The 27,610-nt window shown below is 43.2% G+C and overlaps 2 protein-coding genes across 7 annotated transcripts in view; both read right to left on the bottom strand.

Annotated features, from left to right (window-relative positions):
• Window positions 1-27,610, bottom strand: part of LOC136382963 (butyrophilin subfamily 3 member A3-like) — a 108,903-nt gene that overhangs the window by 46,836 nt on the left and 34,457 nt on the right. The window lies entirely within an intron of this gene.
• On the bottom strand, window positions 25,660-26,713 carry LOC136383464 (butyrophilin subfamily 2 member A1-like). Its single transcript, XM_066353356.1, has 3 exons — window positions 26,611-26,713; window positions 26,056-26,337; window positions 25,660-25,703 (listed from the first exon to the last, which is right to left on the bottom strand). The coding sequence occupies exons 1-3, from the start codon at window positions 26,615-26,617 to the stop codon at window positions 25,660-25,662; spliced, it is 333 nt and encodes a 110-aa protein (XP_066209453.1). The 5' UTR covers window positions 26,618-26,713.

Genomic DNA, 27,610 nt, shown 5'->3' with positions numbered 1-27,610 from the left:
TCTAATTATTTGAGGATGATATTTATTATTTTTAGTCCTGATTATAGACAATTTTAAAATTAAAATATCACAAAGGTATAAAATATAAATGAAATACATAAAAGAATAAAATATAAGTAATATATTATGGTAATAATATACTTTGCTTCATATAAATGTGAATATTTCTGGACATATTTTGACCACTTAACACCAGAAAACCAAAAATCTAATTTAAAAAATGAGAAGAGGACCTCAAAATACATTTCTCCAAAGAGGAGGTATGAATGGCCAGCAGACCCTAGATTGGAAACCCCTCTGGTTTTTAGAAAATGTGTTACTCTTTATTTTTTAATTGTTGTATATGTAGGTTAGTTCACATTTTTCTATATTACAAATGATTCTGTAATGAACATTTTCACATGTATGTCTTTAATACACAACCCTTGTAACCCACCTCACCATGCTTTTAACAATATTTCTGTAAATGACGATCTGTTAACTAATAAGAGACTACAGATAACCTGTTTCCTTAAGAATTCTAGGATCTTACTTCAGAAGAAGCAGAAGAAGCTGACTTCGACCTCCAGACACTGCAGTTCTGGGAGAATTGCTGACCTTCAACCTTTTATCTGAACAAATAGCGTTGGCTTGCACTTAGACCCCTCCATGCAGAACACTCAACCCCCTCCTTTGAATTCTTTTTTGTATTGTTGCTTTTCTCTCTCCTTGCAAAAATTCCTACCCCTGCCCAAATGTTAATATGGTCTTTGCAACATTAACCACCATCTTCACAAGTTGCTGGCTCTTGAATAAACCACCATTTCTTCCACCAGCCTCTGACACTGTCTTGAGTATTGGCTCTCAAGAGGCAGACAGCCAAACATAAGTTCAGCATCAACCGTACCTTAGAACCTCTTAGAACACACTCCCAGAGACGAGCAGCAGAGCCTGTAAGAGGCCTTTGCTGCTTCCTGACCACAGGAAGTTCCTAGGAATGGGCAGTTGTCAAGCTCCTTCATTCCGGTTGTCTCCCTCCCACGAATTTCTGAGTGCAGGCTTACCTGCCTTCCTTCCACTTTCCCACTGTGTCCTCACCTGCATGGTCACAGCACCACATTCCTGCTCTGGGTGAGGAATGCAGGCTCACCAAGCTCCACAGCCTCTCTCCTAAGGGGGCCTGGACCCATGGCTTTCACCAGTTCTTCCCGCTTACCCTTGGCACTCCCAGCTGAAAATCACGGAACTAAGCCACTCGATAGTTCTTTATTTTAGCTGAGTCTCTTATCTAGAAAAAAGGGTGGGGAAAGAAGTTTGCTCCCAATGAGAAACAGTGCAAAGTCCCCCTTTGAAAGCACTGTTTTCTGATTGGCTCCAAACAGGGCTGTTAGTGAGTGTAGCTAGTTAGTATTAATAAAGGAAGAGAGCATAGGGAGTCAGACATTAAGCCTTATCTACCAGTGAGCTGCTGAGGACATCAAGCCTGCTTCACTAGGAAGTGACTGTTGTAAGGTACCAAAAAGCAGCAAAATTCATATTGATATTTGTTGGGCAGATAAAATATATTACGCTCACTTTGTTAAAGATGGCACTGCCCATGTGGGAAGTGCCTGTTGCCCAGGTGATATTAGTTGCCCTTCTTGCTTGGGATTGGTGTGATTATATTAATGTGTGTTGGGGGTGGGCTGTGGGCAGGCAGGATCCTTGTAGCCTGGGGCTTGGTTTTAGGACTAAGCCTTTCCCACCCTTTTTGATGTGGGATGGTTCAATCCCATCATGCCTCAGATAAGTGACTTTGTATCAGAGACTTCCCCTATTTTGTATATTGGATTAAAGGTTTTGATTTCTATACTATAAAATGGGGGCAGAACGGGAGCTTTCTCTCTCTTGGTTCCTGAGATTAGCATTAGAGGAAAGCAGAGAGGCCATGTGGAGGAGAGGAGAAGCAGCCAAGATGGTGGAGTGCTGAGGGGGAAGCGAGTTTGTGCAGAGTTTATGTAGAGAGAGGAAGATGGGGAACAGAGGTGAATAAGGCTGGTGAGGTACAAACCTTTGATTCTAGGAAACTCGGATAAGTCAGTGGCTTTGGAAGCCCTGAATAGAAAGGGAAGTGTCTTCCCACTGTGCATATTTCTTGCCCGCTGGGTGCAAGCTAGGATTAAAGCTAATGCGCCATCAGTTTTTGGCTTCATTGTTTCATTACCATCTGTCCGAATCCAATGTGAACCTGCATGGGCCAGGTGGCTGTGATGGTGGCCGTGGCTACAGGCTTTCCAATATTCTAGGACAGGTGTCGGGAACCTTTTTGGCTGAGAGAGCCATGAACACTCCATATTTTAAAATGTAATTCCATGAGATCCATACAACCACCTGTGTATGTTACGCATTATCCAATAAAAATTTGGTGTTGTCCCAGAGGACAGCTGTTATTGGCTCCAGCCACCCGCAACCATGAACATGAGCAGTAGGAAATGAATGGATTATAATACATGAGAATGTTTTATATATATATATATATATATATATATTTTGTATTTTTCTGAAGCTGGAAATGGGGAGAGACAGTCAGACAGACTCCCACATGTGCCTGACCGGGATCCACCCGGCATGCCCACCAGGGGCGACGCTCTGCCCACCAGGGGGCGATGCTCTGTCCCTCTGGGGCGTCACTCTGCCGCGACCAGAGCCACTCTAGTGCCTGGGGCGGAGGCCAAGGAGCCATCCCCAGCGCCCGGGCCATCTTTGCTCCAATGGAGCCTTGGCTGTGGGAGGGGAAGAGAGAGACAGAGAGGAAGGGGGGGTGGAGAAGCAAATGGGCGCTTCTCCTATGTGCCCTGGCCGGGAATCGAACCCGGGTCCCCCGCACACCAGGCCGACGCTCTACTGCTGAGCCAACCGGCCAGGGCCGAGAATGTTTTATATATTTAACATTATTATTTTTTTATTAAAGATTTGTCTTTGAGCCAGATGCAGCCATCAAAAGAGCCACATCTGGCTCACATGCCATAGGTTCCCTACCCCTGTTCTAAGAGGAAAAAGTCAGGCTTTCCTGTCCTTTCTTTGGAAAATGGAGGAAAAGGAATGTAGAAATCTATTGACTTACAAGGATGACTAGGGTCATTTGGTTTTAAGTTCTCTGAAAGATTAAGGTTATCTGAAGAACTCCTTTTTGCTTTCAATAAGAGATAAAATTTACATACCACCCTACACTGATTTTAACTCTTCCTCCCTTCCTGAAATCCTGAGATTAATTTGTACCCCTAGGCAAAGGAGGAGAGATAGATACTAAAAGTATTTGTGAATGTCTTTGATTGTATTACCTTGAAAGTTTAAACATTTTTTGTAAATCCCCTAGACAAATGTTAACTTGTTAATGTAATGTAAATCTTGTTAATGATTGTGTCATGCCCCCCCCCCCCCAATCTGTATGTGGTCAGATGGTAGATAGCCTCTGAGGCACACGATTTGGGTCTGCTATGCCCCGTGTCAGCCATATGTGGCTGGCATATTTAATAAATATCATCCTTCAATAAAACTTTTCAAAGTTTATCTGGACTGGGTGTCTTTATGTAAACCCGCTGAAGTGAGGTATGGTACCATGCAGAATCTGGGGTATGGTATTTTATAACATTTGGGGGCTTGTCAGGATCTGGTGTTTTGTGTCACCAGGTAGGGACATCCCGAATCGGATGGTCTCTCCGGGGAGCTGCCCGACTTTGCTTGAATCTCATGGAGAGGTGCCACCTGAGACATTTCAGGGCTCCCGGTCTTCCTGTGGGGTCCAGACCATTCTTCAGCAGATGCCTTCTGGTTCCCAAATTCAAGAATTTGGACAATTGGGCAGAGAGATCAAAGAGGTAGGTAAAGCAACTCTTTTCCTTTACTGAATTCTGGCTTTCCTCTGAATTCTTGCTTTCTGTTTGGGACTAGTGTAAGGCCAGTAGCCACAGCGACCATCACAGCTGCCTGGCCCATGCAGGTTTGCATTGAATTTGGACAGTCGGTAAAGAAACAACGGAGCCAAAAACTGGTAGGCCATCATCTTTAATCCTAGCTTCCACCCTGTGGGCAAGTAAAAACACACACTGGGCTCCAAAACCCACTCACATTCAGTGCTACAAAGCTACTGACTTATCCGAGTTTCCTAGAATCAAAGGTTTCTAGCTCACTAACCTTATTCTCCTCTGTTCCCCATCTCCTTCCTTCTCCCCGCACAAACTCTACACAAACTGGCCTCTCACTCAACACTCCGCTATCTTGGCTGCTTCTCCTGGCCTCCTCCACGTGGCCTCTCTGCTCTCCTCTGCTCTCTTCTAATGATAATCTCAGGAACCAAGAGAGCAAGCTCCCATTGTGCCCCCATTTTATAGTGTAGGAATCAAAACCTTTAATCCAAAATACAAAATAGGGAAGTCTCTAATACAAAGTCACTTATCTGAGGCATGATGGAATTGTACCACCCCACATCAAAAAGGGTGGGAAAGGCTTAGTCCTAAAACCAAGCCCCAGGCTACAAGGATCCTTCCTGCCCACAGCCCACAGAGACAAACATTAATATCATGTAAAGCCAGTAGCCACAGCCACCATCACAGCAGCCTGGCCCATGCAGGTTTGCATTGGATTTGGACAGTCGGTAAAGAAACAAAGGAGCCAAAAACTGGTGGGCCATCATCTTTAATCCTAGCTTGCACCTAGCGGGCAAGTAAAAAACACACATTGGGCTCCAAAACACACATTCAGTGCTCACAAAGCTACTGACTTAACCGAGTTTCCTAGAATCAAAGGTTTCTAGCTCACCAGACTTATTCACCTCTGTTCCCCATCTCCTTCCTTATCCCTGCACAAACTGGCTTCTCACTCAACACTCTGCCATCTTGGCTGCTTCTCCTGGCCTCCTCCACGTGGCCTTTCTCTGCTCTCCTCTCTGCTCTCTCCTCTAATGATAATCTCAGGAACCAAGAGAGCAAGCTCCCATCTGCCCCCATTTTATAGTGTAGAAATCAAAACCTTTAATCCAAAATACGAAATAGGGAAGTCTCTAATACAGGAGTCCCCAAACTGCGGCCCCCTGAGGCCATTTATCCGGCCCCCGCTGCACTTCCGGAAAGGGCACCTCTTTCATTGGTGGTCAATGAAAGGAGCACATTGACCATCTCATTAGCCAAAAGCAGGCCCATAGTTCCCATTGAAATACTGGTCAGTTTCTTGATTTAAATTTACTTGTTTTTTATTTTAAATATTGTATTTGTTCCCGTTTTGTTTTTTTACTTTAAAATAAGATATGTGCAGTGTGCATAGGGATTTGTTCATAGTTTTTTTTATAGTCCGGCCCTCCAATGGTCTGAGGGACAGTGAACTGGCCCCCTGTGTAAAAAGTTTGGGGACCCCTGCTCTAATACAAAGTCACTTATCAGAGACATGATGGGATTGTACCACCCCACATCAAAATGGGTGGGAAAGGCTTAATCCCAAAACCAAGCCCTAGGCTACAAGGATTCTGCCTGCCCATAGCCCACAGAGACACACATTAATATCACCTGGGCAATGACCTCCACGTGGGCAGTGCCATCTTTAACAAAGTGAGCATAATATATTTTATCTGCCCAACATATCACCTGGGTGACAGGCTTCCATGTGGACAGTGCCATCTCTAAAGTAAAGTGAGCATAATATATTTTATCTGCCCAACAATCCACCCCTATGCTCACTTTACTACCCAAAATCTACACCACCAGCATCCCTGTGCAAGGAAATTAGTCACATTACACAAATTACATACAGTTTCAACAATCACAAAGGTACACTTCACCAGTCTCTGAGCACTTTGCCCAAAGCGCAAAATGTCCTCAGCCTTCTTTCTAGCCATGGGAAAAGCTTCCTGGGGCAGGGGAGTGCTTCCAGCAAAGCAACCCCCCACCCCCATCAGGGTATTTCACATTGTCCAAAATCCATAAGTCCATTCAACAAAGGAACCAGTACCCACTCTAGTCGTAGTCCAGAAAATCAGTCCACACACATGGGGCCTCAGCCTCGCCCCTCATCCCTGCCATTCTGGCAGGTCTTACACTGTCCCAAAGAAGAGCACATGGCAATGGCAGTCAGCATTTCCATCTCTGCTCCAGAGAGCATGATGGCGTCCACTCCTATGTCCCAAAATCGTAGACCTACCAGGAACATAGTAAGTATTCCTTGCTGCTGGGCTCTCGCCTTCTGGAGACTGCGGATTGCCACTCAAGCCCGATTTTCCTCATCCTCCAAAGAGGAACTGAAAAAGCAGCGCGGGCTCGAGTCCTGGGCCGCTGCTGCCTTCTGCTCTGCAGACCTTGCAGCTCCAGCTCCGGCCTCAGCCCTGGTCTCCCACCGCTGCTGGCTCTCCACAACGTCCAGGGCAATCTGCAACTCACAATCCTGTGAATCCTCCTCCAACAGCTGCTCCATTTCCAGGCGAATGTTGCAAACCTGGTCGGCCTCCTCCTCCAGCACTTCCTCCAGCTCCAGGGTCAGCATCTGTTTCTCCCGCATTTGCTCCAGCTCCTTCCACTGCTTGGTTTGCAGGTCCCAGGCAGCCTCTTCCACAGAGCTCTTGGTTTTCTCACACATGGCTGTAAAAGTCAGCCAGCCTATGGCCCCTAAAAGAACAGCCACGGGAACCATAACAGCAGCCAGTCCTCTACTCCACTGCTCAAAGGTGGAGTGGCTCCTTGCTGACCTGTATCGAATCCTGCTGACTACGCCAAATGTAAAGCCAGGAGCCGCCATCGTGGCCATTCACATGCAGGTTCGCATTGGATTCAGACAGTCGGTAAAGAAATAACATAGCCAAAAACTGATGGACCATCATCTTTAATCCTAGCTTGTACCCGATGGGCAAGTAAAAACACACACTGGGCTCCAAAACTGACTCATTCAGTGCTCACAAAGCTACTGACTTACCTGAGTTTCGTAGAATCAAAGGTTTCTAGCTCACCAGACTTATTCACCTCTGTTCCCCATCTGCTTCCTTCTCCCTGCACAAACTCTGCACAAACTGGCTTCTCACTCAACACTCCGCCATCTTGGCTGCTTCTCCTGGCCTCCTCCACGTGGCCTTTCTCTGCTCTCCTCTCTGCTCTCTCCTCTAATGCTAATCTCAGGAACTAAGAGAGCAAGCTTCCGTTCTTCCCCTATTTTATAGTTTAGAAATCAAAACCTTTAATCCAATATACAAAATAGGGAAGTCTCTAATACAAAGTTGCTTATCTGGGGCATGATGGGATTGCACCACCTCACATCAAAAAGGGTGGGAAAGGCTTAGTCCTAAAACCAAGCCCCAGGCTACAAGGATCCTGCCTGCCCACAGCCCGCCTCCAACACACATTAATATCACCTGGGATAGGCTTCCATGTGGGCAGTGCCATCTTTAACAAAGTGAGTATAATATATTTTATCTGCCCAACAACTAGGTTGTAGGTGATAGATATATGAATTCAAACTGCCCTTTGGTTGTTCTGCCTAGCTGCCTGACCTCACCCTTACTTATTGAATAATTGCCCCTGAGGAAGAAGAGTTCCAGAAAGCTGATCAACCACCCAAGGAGGAGCATTCCAGGAAGCTGAAATCCTAAAACCATAAAAGGGAACATACCAGGACTTTTGACTCAGTACCCCCTCAGGCTCTCCCTAACCCTATAAAATTCCCTCATAGTCTGTAACTGGTGCCCTTCTCCCCAGAGACGTGCCCGGCAGGGTTTCTTTCTTCCTTTCAATAAAGCCTGTTACTCTCGTCTTTTCAGACTCCCATGGATTCCAACATTTGGTGCCGAAACCCAGAACAGGGTACAGGTTGCCTGGACGATCCCTCTTTGCAGTCCAAACAAAGCCTGGAAAAGCAATTGTAGGTCGATTGGCCAGCAATCTGACCCTGTCCTGAACCCCTCCTGGACAAAAAAGGTAAGGAGTTTCTCCCTCCTCTTTCCTGGTTGGCCTCCAAACTTCTAAAAACACCCCTTCCTGGTTGGACAGTTTTGACTTTGGACCCCATATCTACAAGTGGCCTGCCTCTACTTCTTTACCAGACTTCTACAAAAGTCTAGTCCACTTTCTTACATCCTACGTCCCGAGATCTCAGCCTTGGGGTGATGACCTCCTGTCTGAGACTCTCTTTCTACAGAGAGTTTCTCCTCTCAGAACTCTGACTGAAGGTGGAGGGAGATGCCCCCTTCTTTCACCAGTCTCCTCTACTGTGGGCTCCTCTCAGTCCAAACTGTCCAGCCAGGCTCTCCTTGGAACATGGGCTCCTCCCAATCTCAGGCCTCAGAGACTACTCCTCTACTCCTTCGGGACTCACCCTACTCTCTGAGGTTCACAGTTTGGGAGGTTTCTATTCTGAGCAGCCTACTTCTACGGACTTCCTTGAAAGTCTAGGTGCCTAGCCAGGTTACTTTCTACTACCATGACAATATCTTAAAAGATCTTGACAACTTTTGCCACCGGATGGGGAGGGCATCAGAGATTCCTTACATACAGGCCTTTCTTCTCCCTTCTCTCCTGTCCTTAATTTCTGTGCTGCCTGTTTTACATGAAGGCTGTTTTGGGCCAAAGAAACTTCACCTAAAACCTCTGCTCCTCATCTTTCCTTCTCCACAGACTCCCAACTCTCTTCCCCTCCTGCCTAACTCCCAGGGGAACCCCTCTCTGGTCCCTCTACAAATCTCTTCCACTTGAGTCTCTTCCCTCCAGAAAGCCCCCTCCCCTCTCTTTGCTTAATCCTCTTTCTTATTCACCTGCAAATACCATTCTCTTTCTCCTCCCCTGCTGGCCAGGTGCCCCACCCTTCTCCACTGTGTTCTTAAACCCCTCCTCCCTCCTTACAGATGGGCGGCTCTGTCTCTCAAAGCTTTAAAAAGCAGAGTTGTCTATTAAGCTATGTGAGTAAGTAATCTGTCAGAAAATACCTCTAGTATAATTTTAATTGAAACAAGTAAAGCATGCTCTTTTAAATTTTTTTATTTTAAGTCTTTGTTTAATGTATAACTGTGTCTGTTTCTAAGGCCTTAAACCAGTCATTACCTGCCTCTTAAATAAAGGCTTACTCATCCCCATTGACTCTCCCTGCAATACCCCCATTCTTTCTATTCGAAAACCTTCAGGGGCTTATCTCCTTGTACAAGACTTATGCCTAATCAATGAGGCAGTAGTTCCCCTCCATCCAGTAGTCCCTAATCTCTTCAGGTTACTGCCACACATTCCTTTAAACACCACTCACTTCAGGTTCCTAGACCTCAAGAATGCCTTTTTTACCATTCCTCTACACCCTGACTCTTACTTTCTGTTTACCTTTATTTAAACTGACTGGACACTAATACAGCCCAGCAATTTACATGGACTGTCTTACCCCAGGGGATCAAAAACAGCCCACACCTGATTGGGCAGGCACTAGCTCAGGATTTAGCAGCGTGCAATCTCAAAACTAGTACTCTCTTACAATATGTAAATAAACTACTCCTCGGCAGCCCCTCCCTGCCTGCCTCAAGGAGACACACCACCACCCTTCTTAACTTCCTCACTGTAAAGGGATATTGTGTCTTCTCTGCTAAGGCTCAACTTTACTCTTAATCCATAGTTTATCTGGACATTGCCTTAACCCCTACCACCTGAAGTCTCACCCTATATCGAACTCAGATCCTCCACAGTCTCCAACCACCTACCACCACAAATCAAATCCTTTCTTTTCTCAGTCTAATAGGCTTCTTTAAACACTGAATTCCCAATTTTGCTCTCTTAGTTAAGCCCCTCAGTGAGATCTTTTGAGCATGGCTTTTAAGGTCTATAATGGCCAAGGAAGTAACAGAAAAGGCAAATAAGGCCCAAAAGAAGTCAGGAAATACCAGCTTTTGGCTCCAGCGCTCTAAAGGGCTTCATAGGATTCCATCAGGGTCCAGCTCCAGAGTAGAAAGAAAGGTCATTGAACTTAAGCCTTCCAGGCTTCCTGGTCCCACCAGTTTACACGTCTGTGCTGTGGAAAGAGGGACACAAGAAGGTAAGCTGCCCCCTTGCTCCATGGAGGGAGGGTTCAGTCTCTTCTAGCCCTGCTCCAGCTACCTGTGATCTGACCTTGCCCAGCATGCTGGGAATTGCCACTGAAGGCCCAAGGACATCATTCACAAGCCTAAGGTATTTCTTCCAAATAGCAGATAAGCTGATCTCATTTCTTGTGAACACAAGGGCCATCTACTATGCCTCATTTGAATATTTGAGTTTTATTTATCTCTCAAAGATCTCTACTGTGGATATTGACAGTCTGAGTTTGTTACTTTATTTAATGTATAGTATCTCCTTTATTCCTCTTGTCTCAATGCCCAATGCCTATTATAGGCTGGGACTGCTGCTAATTCCAGCTAGAAGCAGTGGTCACTAGGACTTAAATTCTAACTACAAAGTGTAGAAATGTAACCACCCTTTCCATAAGTACTTGCAGAATTTACAGGTTACCCAGCAAACTGTTCAAAGACTGTCCAAGAGGCACTTCCAGCAGTACATCACCCAAGGACTGACTTTCATGTGGACAGGTTCACACACCCTGATCCTGACAACTCCCACTGCTGCTAAAGTAGAAAAACGGCATAACCTATATGTGTCTCTCTACTAATTGGACAGAAACCTGTACCCTAATCTATCTCAACCCAAATATCAACCTAATCCCACCCCATGAGCCTCTTCCAATTCCTAGTACACCACCCATCAATCTAAGGACCAAATCAGCTTTACAGGTAATCCCTCTTTTTGTTGCTTTAGTAATCTCTACAAAAGTAGGTCTAGTGGCAGGGAGACTGACCACTTCCCTGTCTTATTCTCTCTCTCTCTGAAGCACAGCAAATTTTTCACACAAACTGGGTGTCTTGACTATTGCCTTTCATTAGTCCACTCATTCTCCTATTTATTTTTCTAACTTTTGAACTCTGCCTCTTACGTTTGTTCACTAGTTTCTTACAGAACCGCATGCAGACCTTCGCCAATCAGAAAATTGGAAAAATCTACCTAACCCTACACACTAACCCTGAAACCTGCCCTTGTGAAACAGAAAAATCTGGAACCCTATAAATACACCCCTACTCCAAACAATGGTGGAAAAATCCCTTGTTCTCAATGCTAGCACCAGTTATAGGACCAATCCTAATTTTGTGCCTAATTTTAATGCTTGCCTCTTTCTTTATCAAGTTCCTGCAGGCTTGAATGAGAGAATTCTCCAGAATTACCTACAATCAAGTGCTTTTACAACCCCTACTCCAACTGCCCCAGGGAGGGGTTAATGAAGGAGGCCCCTGAGAGGGATAACAGCAGGAAGTAGCTCCAGAAATGGCCAGTCTGAGACAAGGCTCCTTCCTGAACCCCATACCCTTTCCTCCCCCCACTTCTTTTCCTTTTTATCATACCACAGAGTTGAGAAATGATAGATATATGAATTTACAAGAAATTCCACTGCCCTTTTGTTGTCCCACCTGGTTGCCTGACCTCACCCTTACTTACTGGACAATCGCCCCTGAGGCAGAAGAATTCCAGAAAGTTGATAAACCACCTCAAGAAGGAGCATTCCAGGAAGCTGAAACCATAAAACCATAAAACAAAACATACCAGGACTTTTGACTCAGTACCCCCTCAGGCTCTCCCAAGCCCTATAAAATTCGCTCATAGTCTGTAACCAGTGCCCTTCTCCCCAGAGACATGCCTGGCAGGGTTCCTTTCTTCCTTTCAATAAAGCCTGTTAATCTGGTCTTTTTGGACTCCCATGGATTCCAACAGTAGGTAAAGTAGATATGTGGCTTTGCTGACTTGTAACTCTGGAGATATGGAACTCCGGTGTGTAGGTAAGGCCTTCAGAGCTACTTTGCTGTTTGAAACTAGTCTGTCTTGCTTTCTTTCGCTTTTCTGTTTGGCTAGCTTTCCTTGATATTCTTGCTTTTCTGTTCTGTTGTAACTGCTGCAAAACAGATCAGACATGGTTGTATGTTTGCAGCAGGCTCTCCAAGACTGAGACATCGGTGGAGAGTTTTTAGGTCCTGCCTCAGACTCTAGGGGATATCTGCTCATGCTCTAGAGGGACATTAGTGAGAACTGAGTGGACCAGGTCCACCAGTTCGGCCCTGGGCCTTCAGAGACGTCGGGTTCTCTAGAAAGATATTAGTGGGGACTTCCTTTTTGCTCTAGGAAAGCATAGTGGAGATTGAATCCATCCAGGATTAGTCAGTCTTGCATCACACTGAATCAGTGAAGACTAAGCTAACCTGGATTGATTAGTCTCGGCTCAGACTTCCAGAGACTTCTCTCTTCTCTGTGTTTGTCAAGATCTCAGTCTTTGTTTTTAATGTTTCTGTCTAAAACCCCTGAGTGGCCTGACCAGGTGGTGGTGCAGTGGATAGAGCATCAGACTGGGATACCGATGACCTAGGTTTGAGACCTCGAGGTCACCAGCTCGAGTAAGGGCTTGTCTGGTTTGAGCAAAAGTTCACCAGCTTGGACCCAAGGTCGCTGGCTTGAGCAAGAGTTTACTCAGTCTGCTGAAGGCCCGTGGTCAAGGCACATATGAGAGGGCAATCAATGAACAACTAAGTTGTCGCAATGTGCAATGAAAAACTAATGATTGCTGCTTCTCATCTCTCTGTTCCTGTCTGTCTATCCCTGTATATCTTTCTCTCTGGCTCTCTCTCTGTCTCTGTAAAAAATAAATAAATAAAATAAGTAAATAAGTAAGTAAATAAAACCCCTGAGCAGTGTGTGAATGGAAATCTCTGGCGCTTTAGCTGAATTTCCGGGAACATGGGTAGAAGAACACCTGAGAAGCTGCTGAAAGTGGAACCCTTTCCTTTGTCTATTGAGCTGAGTGAGTAATCTGTTTTGTCTCTTTGTTAGAAAATATCTCTAGTGTAATTTTAATTGAAATAAGTAAAGCACACTCATTCAAATTTCTTAATTTATGGCTTGTTTGTGAAATCTTTGTTTAATGTGTAATTATGTCTGTTTCTAAGGCCTGAATTTAATTTTTGCAAGCAATATTAGAAATTTCTGGGCAAAAGTAAAAGGAAATTCATAAAACAAGCCCGAAAAATATAAAATCTCTTTCCTTGGATCCAAGACCTTTCTTTAGCTTCAGGGCACTCTGTCTGATTACTCCCCTGAAGAAATTATTCTCTTCTGTTGGTTTCTACTTCTTGTCTTGTGTCCTCTACAGTCAAACACCCTTTATTCCAGGTAATAGTTATTGGTCTGTCTTATCTTTATTCCAGGTGCTAGTTATTGTCTGTCTTATGTTTCTTGCTTTTATTAGTGCGCTAATTCCTGGATTTTCCAGGACAAGTTTCAATTTTGTAAATCAGCACCTCAAACATCAAATATGGGAGGAGAAGGCTGAGGAATACGTTCCAGGAAGTGTTTCTCCAGCCTCTGGGAGTGAAGGGCTGGCAAATAAGCAGTTTGGGTGAGGAAAGAGCAGAAAGCAGGGCTGGGAGGTGCTGTGTGCGGTTAGAGAGAAGGGCACTAGAGTAAAATGGCAGGGACAACTAAGGGTGAAGTGACTAGAAAAAGTATAGAATAGAACAGGGGTTGGGAACCTATGTCTCGCGAACCAGATGTGGCTCTTTTGATGGTTGCATCTGGCTCAGACAAATCTTTAATAAAAAAAATAATAATAACGTTAAAAATATAAAACATTCTCATGTATTACAATCCATTCATTTCCTACCACTCATGTTCATGGTTGTGGGTAGCTGGAGCCAATCATAGCTGTTCTCTGGGAAAACACCAAATTTTTATTGAATAATGCATAATGTACACGGGTCGTTGTATGGCTCTCACAGAATTACATTTTAAAATATGTGACGTTCATGGCTCTCTCAGCCAAAAAGGTTTCTGAACCCTGGAATAGAACCTAGTTTTAGATATCCACCTACTGACCAAAAGAAGTTTTACCCTTTGGAAAATACAGGGTAGGAATAGTATTAAAAATCAGAACTTTGCTTTAGAAAAATATTAGAAAAAGAACAGGGCCAGGTAAAAGAATTTAGAAATGAACAAACCACAGGTGTGGAACTTGCTAGTTATCAGTACTTTAAAATGAATTGCAACTCCAGAATAAGTGATAGGATTGTAAGTAATATGATTATAAAAATGAAATTATCAGAACATTCCAGAATAAGTGATGGGATCATAAGTAATAGAATTATAGAAAATGGTATTATTAAGACAGTTTAGAAGGAGTACTGGGATCGTGAGTAACAGGATTATAGGGGATAAGATTATCAGAGACAGGCCCTCCAGCTGCCTCTCCCCTTTTCCTTAGGACATAGGTGTTTCGTGAACTCTCCATGGATTGGGATTAATGGTTTAATGCCCTCCACTGGTGTATAGCAAGTTATAGAAGAAAAAATAAGTGTAAAATGAACAAGACTAGCACTGGGAGAAGGGTTCCAACTCTCTCCCATGGGACCAAAGTGGGTGTAGGGTCCCCTCCAAATTTCCCCTACCCTTCCCCAGTTCCTTCATGTGGCATGGTTGTTTTCTGATGTGTGAGGCATGGGATTCATAGGGGAGACCCACTATTTTAGCCATAATAGTAAAAATTGTAAAAAGAATTCTCAGGGAATTGCAGGTAAATTAGAAACCCCATATAGGCTAAAGCAATCCAGTATTAGGAAGATAAATTTGTAAAATTTATATTTTTTAATTTGCTGCTTTTGTTGTAAGAAGTAAAGCTAGACAGCTGCTGGGGAAGTGAAAGTCGGCTTAGTTCTTAGAAATGCCATGTTGTACAAAAAGGGACAGGCCCACCGGATGCCTCTGCCTCTCCCCCCTTCCTTAAGAACCCTGGCCGGCAAACTGCCACTTGCAAACAGCTCATGGACCACGTGGGCCTTTTGCCCCTTTGGGTGTATGTAGCTCCCCAATGAAGTGCCATATGCAGGCGCTGCCTTGGTGGGGAGTGTGCCTACCTATATAGCTTAGGTTTAGTATTTGGCTCTCAAAAGAAATTTCAGTTATTGTATTGTTAATAATTGGATATATTGACTAATAAGTTTTCTGACCACTGGAGTAGTGACTTATTGGCCCCCCCTGATGTGTGAAAAAATATTCCCCATGTTAAAAATGTACATGTTATTTCAAAGGTCTTTTGTTAATTCTTTTTATTTGCTGTTTCATGGTCCTATAATATTGAAATCTTGGTTTAAATATTGGGAAATATGTAATAATTGTTAATAATGTATTTTTATATAATGTTTAGTTAATTATCATTTTGAAACAATATTGTTAAAAATCACTTTTGAATGCTGATATACTAAGTTATTCAGTAGTGGAGAGACTCTGGAATCCTAAAGTAGATGCCAAACCTGTTTCTCTTGCAAAACCTCTTTTATTTAATCCAGCTAATAATGCTGCTTTTGTCTTTTTCCAAGAGTTTAATATAAACAGAAAAGGACCCTCAAGCCCCTCAGTGAGATCTTCTGAACATGGCTTTTAAGGTCTATAATAACCAAGAAAGGAACAGAAAGGGAAAATAGAGCCCAAAAGAGATCAGGAAAATACCAGGTCTTGGCATATGCCCTTGGAGGCTCCAGCACCCCAAAGGGGCTTCATAGGATTCCATCAGGGCCCTGCTTCAAGAGTGGAAATAAAGTTCATTGAGGTGAAACCTGCCAGGCTTCTCGGCTCACCAGGGGACATGCCTTTGCTGTGGGAAAAGGGGCACGAGAAGGTAAGCAGCCCCCTTACTCCACAGAGGGAGGATTCAGTCTCTTCCAGCCCTAATCCACCCACCTGTGATCTGACCATGCCTAGCCTGCTGGGACTTGCCACTGACGGCTAAATGTGCCCAGGGCCGTTGGCCTCATCTCACATCACTGTGGACGAGCCTAGAGCATTTCTTCCAAGTAGCAGGTAAACTGATCTAATTTCTTGTAAATACAAGGGTCAGTTACTATACCTTGCCTTATATTCGAGTTTTATTTATTCCTCAAAGATCTTTATTGTGGGTATTGACAGTCTAATTTTTGTTGCTTTGTTTAATGTATAGTGTCTCCTTTATTCCTCTTGTCTCAATGCCCCATGCCTATTTTAGGCTGGGACTTGCTCCTAATTCCAGCTAGAAGCAGTGGTCATTAGGACTTGGACTCTAGCTGTAGAATGTGACCACAACTCCAGTGCCTTATAGACCTTTCCTAAATATGTGTAACTCCTGCTCATTGGGACAGTTCTCAAACTGAAGTGGGAATTGAGTTACATTTGCAAATAATATGAAGCAGTAATAGTGTCAACATGGACTTAGTGAAATTATGTTAACATGTTAAAGACATTTGAGACTGTAAGAATTTTATTTTAAATCCTGTTATATTGGTTAGAACTTTGTTTAATAATCTAGTAGGCTTTAGTCATTTTATTGTATTAGGACACTTATTACAGTATTAGTTAACATTAGCTGTTTGAATTTTATTGTTTATTTTATATTTTTCCAGTCTGCCTGAAATCGGAACATAAGAATTAGGAATTCAAATGAGTAGAGAGATGCCATCCAAAACCAGTGGGGTTTTTAGGACCCTTATTGCCAAAGGTTTATTCAAAACGAATCAGAAAAAGATTTTGCCAACAGGAATGGAGTCACATATTAATTAGAAGCTAATTTGAAGTTACATTGTGCCTACAAGCCCCAAAAGGTTCAGGGCAAGAAAAATGCATAAATCAAATCGTAAAGGAAACGTGACCACTCCTTCCTTAAGTACTTGCAGGATTTACAGGTTACACAGCAGAGTGTTCAAAAGATTGTTTGAGAGATGCTTCCAGCATTGCCAGGAGATTCAGTACATCACCCAAGGACTGACTCCCACTGCTGCCAAGGTAGAAGGCATGCCCTACTCCAACCATAAACCAGAAGCTGGTTGTTCTATGTACAGCTAAAGAATGGAGAAATTCACTAAGGACTCCTTTTTAATCAGACTTTGGAAAAAAGGGAAACTAGGGAAAACAAAAGCCAGTTAATTTTATAAAAGTTGCAAAAGGGCCTGACCAGGTGGTGGCGCAGTGGATAGAGCGTCGGACTGGGATGCAGAAGGACCCAGGTTCGAGACCCCGAGGTCGCCAGCTTGAGCGCGGGCTCATCTGGCTTGAGCTAACAGCTCACCAGCTTGGACCCAAGGTCGCTGGCTCCAGCAGAGGGTTACTCGGTCTGCTGAAGGCCCACGGTCAAGGCACATGTGAGAAAGCAATCAATGAACAACTAAGAAGTCGCAACACGCAACGAGAAATGGATGATTGATGCTTCTCATCTCTCTCCGTTCCTGTCTGTCTGTCCCTGTCTATCTCTGCCTCTGTAAAAAAAAAAAAAAAAAAAAAAAAAAAAAGTTGCAAAAGGTTCGTGCAGTTTATAGGAAATTGATCAGTAACATTTGTTTCTTTAGTGCACTGTATTGTTATTAATGCTGTCTGTTAAATAGCTTTTACATGTTATAAGTTAATATCCTTACACAACAGCCTCATGCTTGTCAGTAAAATAAGTCAAAGATTTTACTTAGGACTGTGATGGTAAACTTATGGCACGTGTGTCAACACTGACACATGTAGCTGTAAGAATCTATGGGAGTCCGAAAGACCGGAGTAACAGACTTTATTGAAAGGAAGAAAAGTACCCTGCTGGGCTCTTCTCCTGGGGGAGAAGAGCGCCAGTTACAGACTAGGGGCCAGTTATATAGTGTTTGGGAAAGCCTGAGGAGATACTGAGGCATAAATCCTGGTATGTCCGGAGCCCCTCCTTGGGGCGGCTTGTCAGCTTTTTTGGAATTCCTCTGTCTCAGGGTCAATAGTCCAGTAAGGGTGAGGTCTGACAGATAAGCGGAACATCAAGAGGGCAGTTTGAAATTTACATGTCTATCATTTCTCAACTCTGTGGTTTCATATAAAAAAGAAAGGCAGTTATTAATTTTATATTATATGGTGAGGGGTGATGAGGAGAAAGAGGAGAAAAAATTGGAAAATTATTGCTTCTTCTGGAGAGAACTCAAGAAGGGAATCTTGCCAAGCCAAGTCCCTATCCAGTTAAGGAGGTCGTCAATTTCCATGCTGTAAGGTCTGAACCAGGCGATGTCTCCAAAAACCTGAGTGAGGAAGTAAAAAATTTTGCGAGGTAGTAATTGTTAGTTGCTTGCTGCGAGTGTTGATTGAACAGGGTGACATGGTGATACATGGTCTCCTGGATGAGCCTCATGAGATGTGCTGGTCTGGTTCCTCTCGAATGGGAGGACATATGGGGATTTTTAGAGACAGGGAACTTGTTGGTGTAAGTTTTAGAAGGAGTGAATATGTGTGGTTTAAAAAGGAAGGGGGCTTAAAGAACATTCAGGAGGGAACCTCTTGGGCTGAGGAGCGGCTTCTTCCTGCTGTCATCCCCATCTATTTGATATTTCCCTCATGAAGTTCTCCTTGGGGTGTTGGGGAATAGCAGTGTAGGAGCATTTGATTGTAGGTAATCCTAGAGATTTTTCTCATCCAGGCCTGTAGGAACTTGATAAAGAAAGAGGCAAGTATTTGGAGATTAGGAATGCAGAGATAAGGAGGGTTGTATGGGGGGGTTTCTTTCATGGTAAAGGTAGAGATATTTTTTCCTGCAACCATAGAGAGAGAAGTTAGCTTGAGCTAAAAGAAATGTTTCATGCCCATTTGTAGGCTCTTCTTCAGGCAAGAAGACCCAGTGATCTTGTCCTTTTACTATGTGAAGGGAAAAAAGACTGAGAAGCGTTAAGAGGTGATTGCTATTCATTCTCCTAGTTCTTCAGGGATACAGGACAGCTTTAGGGTTAGGGGACCTGTAGGGGTTGAAAGATAGGATTTCAGAGGCTTGCTGATATAGGGTTTCAAATTTTTCTGTTTTGCAAGAGCAGGTTTCAGGGTTGGTGTGTAGGGTTAGGTAAATTTTTCCAATTTTCTGATTGGTGAAGGTCTGCATGTGGTTCTGTAAGAAACTAGTGAACAAATGTAAGAGGCAGGGTTCATAAGTTAAAAAAATAAATAGGAGAATGAGTGGACCAATGAAAGGCAATAGTCAAGACGTCCAGTTTGTGTGAAACCACTGACTCCATGTTTACGAATTTGCTGGGCTTCAGAGAGAGAGAGAGAGTGTGAATAGGAATAAGACAGGGCAGTGTGGCTAGTCCCCCTGTCCTTAGATCTACTTTTATAGAAATTTTTAAAGCAACAAAAAGAGATATTTCCTGTATAGCTCGTTTGGTCCTTAGATTGACGGATAGTGTATTAGGAACTGGAAGAAGCTCATGGGGTGGGATTAGGTTGATATTTGGAGTGAGACAGATTAGGATACAGGTTTCTGTATAATTAGTAAGGAGATACATATACTCGTGATCCCACACGAGTAGAAAGCACCTGATTGGGTGAGGCAGGCTGAGAGGTGAATAGAGAATGGAAGAACAAGGGGTTGGTTTCGTTTCTCTGTTTCTGAGCTTCAGATGGTCAGGGTGGAGGAAAGAGTTGTCCCAATAAGTGGGGAGAGTAGAGGATTGTTAGCTAGGGTGACTGATTAAACATTCTTTGAAAACCAGTTTTCTGACTACAAATTCTTTTTTCTTGGTACAAATCTCCTACAACCTGCACAAACCTTCTACAACTTACATAAACCTTCAACTTTCATGCACTTTCTTATCCAGAAATAACTGGCCTTCATAACAACTTGCTTTTCCTTTTTCTTTCAAAAGTATTTCCATACCTTATACCTTCTATTATCAAAACCATACAATTCCTTTCTAGTCAGAACTCTTGATTTAAAATTTTTCAACCTCTAGTGACAATCAAGCTGACTTTCTTTTTATCCTAGTTTTCCTTTTTCCAAAGCCTGATTAAAAGAGTCCTTAGTTTTTTCATATTTTTGCCATACATAAACCAATCAGATTCAGGTTTGTGGTTGGAGTAAGGCATGCTATTTTTCTATTTTAGCAGCAGTGGGAGTTGTCAAGATCATGGTGTGTGAACCTGTCCATGTGAAAGTCAGTCCTTGGGTGATGTGATGCTGGGAGGGCCTCTTGGACAGTTTTTGAACAGTTTGCTGAGTAACCTATAAATCCTGCAAGTACTCAGTTTTCTGAAGGCCTGTGGTCAAGGCACATATGAGAAAGCAATCAATGAACAACTAAGGTGTTGCAACACGCAATGAAAAACTAATGATTGATGCTTCTCATCTCTCTCCATTCCTGTCTATCTGTCCCTGTCTATCGCTCTCTCTGACTCACTCTCTGTCTCTGTAAAAAACAAAAACAACAACAACAAAAAAGATCAGAGCAGAAATAAATGATATAGAGGCTAAAGAAACAATATAGAGGATCAATGAAACTTGGAGCTGGTTCTTTGAAAAGGTAAACAAGATCAATGAACCTTTAACTAGACTCACCAAGAAAAAAAGAGAGAGGACTCAAATAAATAAAATTAGAAATGAGAGTGGAGAAGTAACAACTGACATACAGAAATACAAAGTATTGTAAGAAAATATTATGAAGAACTGTATGCCAAAAAATTAAACAACCTAGGTAAAATGGACAAATTCCTTGAAACATATAATCTTTCAAAAATCAATCTAGAAGAATCAGAAAATCTAAACAGACCGATTACAACAAATGAGATCGAATAGTTATCAAAAAACTCCCAACGAACAACAGTCCTGGGCCAGATGGCTTAGCGGGTGAATTCTACCAGAGATTCAAAGAAGAACTAACTCCTATCCTTCTCAAACTATTTCAAAAAATTCAAGAGGAAGGAAGACTTCCAAACTCCTTTTATGAGGGGAGCATAATTCTGATTCCAAAACCAGGCAAAGACAACACAAAGAAAGAAAATTATAGGCCAATTTTCCTGATGAATTTAGATGCTAAAATTCTCAACAAAATATTAGCAAAGCAGATCCAGCAATACATGAAAAGAAATCATACATCAATATTGCTGGGGTCCAGCCCCGGGGGGAATCCAGGGGTCCCACAGGAAGAGACGGTGTTGGCGCGAATTGAGTGAGAGAGCCGAATTCTTTTTTTCTCTTTAGCATTTACTGCCAGGTTCTCTGCCAAATGCTGGTCTAGCTTTATTTTTATACACACACACTAAGTTACAATCATATGGTATTCAGAATACATTGATTAATTATTGTTTTTGTTTCACTATGGTAACATATTTCTAGGTAACATTTAATTCATTTCAGATGGTAAGTCATTCAAAGTACAGTTATACAATAACTTGAATAGCAATAACAATATTGGTACAAACTTCTAAAAGGTCAGTACTGATTAATAACTCTACCTTACTAAGATCCAATTGTCTAGTCAAATTTTATTTATCTACTATATTCATACACTAGTTAAGTTCTAACTTTATTTTTCTCAAAGTGTTCCACTACCTGCATGTCAGGTATGCAAGAAGAAAGGAAAGTTTCTCTACTCTACCACATGAAAAGGCTAGAGAGGTAAAGTAATGAATTCAGTGAATGCTGAAAAGTGCTTCTGTGTATAGTTACTGTTTCCTACCTATTCATAAGTCACAATCTATTTTTTCTAACATGATTAATAAGAAGGAATTCTCCTACAAACTTAACCCTTTTCGAGGGATATCATAGCCAGCCTCTTATATCTATGAGCCCAGGCAAAGGGGCTTACAGGCTTTTCTGTGGAACTCACACCCTCTGTCTCATTTCCAAAGAAATTATTACGAATCTACAGGGAAAGCATGGTACTATTATCCCTGTGTCATAAATGATAGCACAGACCCAGAAAAGGGGGGCTATAAGGCCAGATTAATTCACAAAGGTCAAAGGGGGAAGTATTGTTGTGCCTTTCCTTTGTGGTGACTTTGTCAACCCGCAGCCATTGGTCTTCACTGCTGTGACTTTGTCAATCAGCAGTTTTGGATCTTCTTCTGCTGTGACCTTGTCAGGCAGCAGTCGTTGATTGGCTTCCGACACAATATCAAGTGGGATTTATTCTGGGGAGGCAAGGATGGTACAATATTTGTAAATCAATCAATGTGATTCATCACATAAACAAAAGGAAGGAGAAAAACCACATGATAATTTCAATAGATGCAGAAAAAGCATTTGATAAAATCCAGCACCCATTCATGATCAAAACTCTCAGCAAAGTGGGAATACAGGGAACATACCTCAACATGATAAAGGCCATCTATGACAAACCCACAGCCAACATCATACTCAATGGGCAAAAATTAAGAGCAATCCCCCTAAGATCAGGAACAAGACAGGGGTGCCCCCTTTCACTACTCTTATTCAACATAGTTCTGGAAGTCCTAGCCACAGCAATCAGACAAGAAGAAGAAATAACAGGCATCAAAATTGGAAAAGAAGAAGTAAAACTATCATTATTTGCTGATGATATGATACTGTACATAGAAAACCCTAAAGACTCAGTAAAAAAACTACTGGACCTGATAAATGAATTCAGCAAGGTGGCAGGATATAAAATTAATACTCAAGAAATCAGAGGCATTTTTATATTCCAACAATGAACTGTCTGAAAGAGAAATTAAGAAAATAATCCCCTTCACTATTGCAACAAAAAAATAGTACCTAGGAGTAAATTTAACCAGGGAGGTTAAAGACTTGTACTTGGAGAATTACAAAACATTGATAAAAGAAATCAAGGAAGATACAAACAAGTGGAAGCAAATACTGTGCTCATGATTAGGAAGAATAAACATCATTAAAATGTCTATATTACCCAAAGCAATTTATAAATTTAATGCAATACTAATTAAAATACTAGTGACATACTTCAAAGATATAGAACACATATTCCAAAAATTTATATGGAACCAAAAAAGAACATGAATAGCCTCAGCAATCTTGAAAAAGAAGAATAAAGTGGGAGGTATCACACTTCCTGATATCAAGTTATACTACAAGGCCATTGTACTCAAAACAGCTTGGTACTGGCATAAGAACAGGCACATAGATCAATGGAACAGAACAGAGAACCCAGAAATAAACCCATACCTTTATTGACAATTGATATTTGACAAAGGAGGTAAGACAATACAATGAAGTAAAGATAGTCTCTTTAACAAATGGTGTTGGGAAAACTGGACAGCTACTAGACCACCAACTTACACTATTCACAAAAATAAACTCAAAATGGATAAAAGACTTAAATGTAAGTCGTGAAACCATAAGCATCTTAGAAGAAAACATAGGCAGTAAGCTCTCCAACATCTCTGGCAGCGATATATTTGCTGATTTATCTCCACAGGCAAGGGAAATAAAAGACAGGATAAACAAATGGGACTATACAAACTAAAAAGCTTTTGTACAGCTAAAGACAATAAGAACAGAATAAAAAGACAAACCATACAATGGGAGAACATATTTGACAATATGACTGGTAAGGGGTTAATAACCAAAATTTATAAAGAACTTGTAAAACTCAACACCAGGAAGACAAACAATCCAATCAAAAAATGGGCAAAAGAAATGAATAGACCCTTCTCCAAAGAGGACATACAGATGGCCAATGGACAGATGAAACAATGTTTAACATCACTAATCATTAGAGAGATGCAAATTAAAACCACAATAAGACACCACCTCACACCAGTCAGAATGGCACTCATGGGGCTCACATATGGCAGCAAAGAGTAAGCAATAAAACAGTTGCTTAATCTGTTCTATTAGATAGTGATAAGTTCTGTAGAGAATTAATCAGGGGAGTGTGTAGGGAGGGGGAGGGGAATGGGGCGTTGTAATTATAAACATGATAGTAAGGAAAAGCTTCAATGAAAAACTGGCAATTGGGCAAGTGAGGAATGAGCTAGCCAGGCAGCAGAAATAGCACATGCAAGGGCCTAAGGCAGGAGCATGTCTGGCAGTTTCAAGAAACCTCACGAGGTCTGTGTGGATGGAATGGATTGAGTGTATGAGAGTAGAAGGAAATGAATTCAGTTCTGGAATGTGTCCAGATCACATGTGGCAGTGTAGGGCATGGATAGACTTTGGCTTTTAGTCTTAGTGAGACAGGAAACATTGCAGGGAAGAAAATAACATGATGGCCCCAAAACAGCTGTGCTGAGGAACAACAGCACCGGATGTGGCAGAAGCCGGGAGGAGGGCGTGGCATTTATTAGGCAATAGTGCAGGTCACCGCACCAGGATGGTGGCTGTGGTTGTCTTTTTTTTTTTTTGCAATGGGCAAAATGGGTGAGATCATAGATATTTTTCTGCCAATGGACAGATGAAAAAATGGTATGAGGTGGTGTCTTATTGTGGTTTTAATTTGCATTTCTCTAGTGATTAGTGATGTTAAACATTTTTTCATCTGTCCATTGGCCATCTCACAGGATAGGTGCTGGCGAGGATGTGGAGAAAAGGGCACCCTCCTGCACTGCTGGTGGGAATGCAGACTGGTGCAGCCACTGTGAAAAACAGTATGGAGATTCCTCAAAAAATTAAAAATGGAACTGCCTTTTGATCCATCCATCCCATTTTTAGGAATATACCCCAAGAACACTATATCACTGATTCAAAAAGAGAAATGCACCCCCATGTTTATGGCAGCATTGTTCACAATAGGTCTGAAAACAGCCCAAGTGTCCATCAGTGGACGAGTGGATAAAAAGCAGTGCTACATACATATAATGGAATACTATGGGGCTATGAAAAAGAAAATATTACCTTTTGCAACAACATGGATGGACCTGGAAACAATTATATTAAGTGAAATAAGCCAAGCAGAGAAAGAAAAATATCTATGATCTCACCCATTTGAGAAATCCAGGGAACAATGTGAACTGAGGAACGGAATTAAACCTGAAGGGAAGAGAGGAGGGAGCTGTTGGGAGGGAAGCAAGGGATATGTTGAGGGAAATACGGGGGAGGGGCAATGCAATTGGGGGAAACACTAGAATCTATGTAAACACAATAAATTTTTTTAAAAAGAGAGATACTGAAGATCACAGAGTTATTGTGTGGCAGAGTAAACTGGTATGCCCATAGCAAAAAAAAAAAAAAGACAACCGCAGCCACCATCCTGGTGCGGTGACCTGCACTACTGCCTAATAAATGCCACGCCTTCCTCCCAGCTTCTGCCACATCCGGTGCTGTCCTTCCTCAGCACAGCTGCTTTGGGGGCCATCATGTTATTTTCTTCCCTGCAATGTTTCCTGTCTCACTAAGACTAAAAGCCAAAGTCTACCCATGCCCTACACTGCCCCATGTGATCTGGACACATTCCAGAACTGAATTCATTTCCTTCTACTCTCATACACTCAATCCATTCCATCCACACAGACCTCATGGGGTTCCTTGAAACTGCCAGACATGCTCCTGCCTTAGGCCCCTTGCATGTGCTATTTCTGCTGCCTGGCTAGCTCATTCCTTACTTGCCCAGTTGCCAGTTTTTCATTGAAGCTTTTCCTTACTATCATGTTTATAATTACAATGCCCCATGCCTCTCCCCCTCCCTACACACTCCCCTGATTAATTCTCTACAGAACTTATCACTATCTAATAGAACAGATTAAGCAACTGTTTTGTTGCTTACTCTTTGCTGCTGTAGAATGTGAGCCCCATGAGGGTAAGGATATTCATGTATTTTGTTCTCTGATTGATACTTGGTTTCTAGAACAGTGCCTTGAACATATGGGATCCTTGCTCATTGTTTGTTGAATGAATTTAGGAATGTAGACTTTCTGCAGATGTCTCCTTGGAATATCCCACTGGGGAGGAGGGCGTCAATATAACACAGCATCAGGGGTAGACAGCTATGTGCCCATTCCACCCTGCACGCTTTATGATTGTTCAAATGTGTAAAACTTGATGCAGGATCAGAACCACAACAAGGGAAATGCTAGCAGATTTATCCTCAGAGAAGATGGTTTCTATTCTTATGATTGGAGACTGTCTGCTGTCCCCTTGTGGGAGGGGAGACACCTCAGCTCCTTGTAGCTTGTGCTCTTCAGGCCCAGGACCCTCCCACGCCCACCCCTGTCCCCAATCCTCCCTCAATTCCCATCTGTCTGCTGAGCTTCCTGCCTGCAGGACGGGGTCCTCAGAGGTCAGGGAACTAACCTGGAATGAAGATCACAGAGTTCTTCTCCTGGGCGAGCAGGGTGTTGTTGACGGAACAGGCTATGTTCCTCACAGAGCTGTCCCTGATGACCACGGCCATGGTGACCCTGAAGAGTCCGACTGTCTCCTGGGTGTAAGCCTCCTCCAGGGCGGGCATGACCTCACCATAAAGGTCCCTCCACACTGCGTGGGGCTCTGGGAACCACCCTACAGATGAGCACTCCAGCCGGACACCCCCATCCTGGTGGCCCTTCATTCCAATGAGGGGCTTGGAGCCCAGGCCTGGGGACAGATAAAAATGTCTAAAATGTCTAATTCTACAGCATGTTACTGGTGAAGGCCCTTAGAGAAGTCTATATAGTAGCGTGATAATAATCTGTAGGGATTGAACATTCTCCACTACTCAAGGTCCCCGCTAAGCTTAGTGAGCTTCTAAAGACTCGATATCCACTGGTCAGTGGACACTCATTCTTTGGTCTTTCAGGAGGAAGAAGCTGCCCTTCCGGTTATAGGAGATTTTTGGAAAAAAGCCACCAAACAAGTGAAACATTGTACCTGCCATGATTAGGTGCACGACAGCCTCATCGTAGGACCTGCCTTGTTGGAAATAACAGCGGTAGCTGCCGTTGTCGTGGGCGGTGACATTGTGAATGACCAGGGCCACCCTCCCCTTGCTAATGTCTTCGCTCACAAAGGTTGTCCGCCCCGGTACTGCTCCATCTGCTCCTCCGTCCTCTCGCGCCTGCCCTTGTACACCAGCACGGCCGGTGAGAACTGAGACCGGAACCACCGCACCTCCATGTCCACGGCACTTCTCTCAGGTGACAGGTGGCAGCTTAACACGGTGTTTTCTCCCATCAAGGCCCACGTGGGGTCAGCTGGCCCCACGACAATAAACTGAGCTGTTTAACAAAGGGGCAGAATCAATCGGGGCACCAGCCTTCCAACATCTAAGGCGGAAAAGGAAGTGGCTATTCCAGGGGAGGACCGAGGGGCGTCCTGGGCTGAGGATTCTGGGGCCCGCAGCTGTGGCTGGCTGGAGCACGAGATGCCTACTAAGTGTCTGCTGAGGCTGCCAGAGCTCGGTGAACAGAACAGAGAGGAGCCTCCCCCTGACCCCCCCACAGACCCTGTGCAGACAGAGGCTTTCTCCTGCTGACCAGGGCATCGCAGGCCTGGAGCACAGCAGGAGCTGGAGCTGTCCAACCTGGTAGCCACTAGCCGGTCCCAAATAAAACGTGCTGTCAGTGTAAGATACTCATAAAGCATATGAAAATTTGGACAAAAAAACTGTTAAATGTGTAAATGGTAACAGTGGACATTAATTACAAGTTTGAATTATAACAATGTGTTTATTTTGGGGCTATCTGCCTTTTATTGGGCTGTGTTGGTATAAACTCAGCGAACACGTGCAGAATGAAGGATGGGTGATCACAACCGCAGCGGGAAGTGTGGGCTTCCCTTTCTGCGTCGATAGGAGCCCGTGGCAGCGCCCTACCTGAGACCAGTGCGGACAAGCCCAGGAGGGCGAAGAACAGCCGGGGGTCAGGCGGGG

The sequence above is a fragment of the Saccopteryx leptura genome, chromosome 11, assembly GCF_036850995.1.
Source record: "Saccopteryx leptura isolate mSacLep1 chromosome 11, mSacLep1_pri_phased_curated, whole genome shotgun sequence".
Classification (NCBI taxonomy): domain Eukaryota; kingdom Metazoa; phylum Chordata; class Mammalia; order Chiroptera; family Emballonuridae; genus Saccopteryx; species Saccopteryx leptura.
This window is presented reverse-complemented; position numbering and strand designations above follow the sequence as displayed.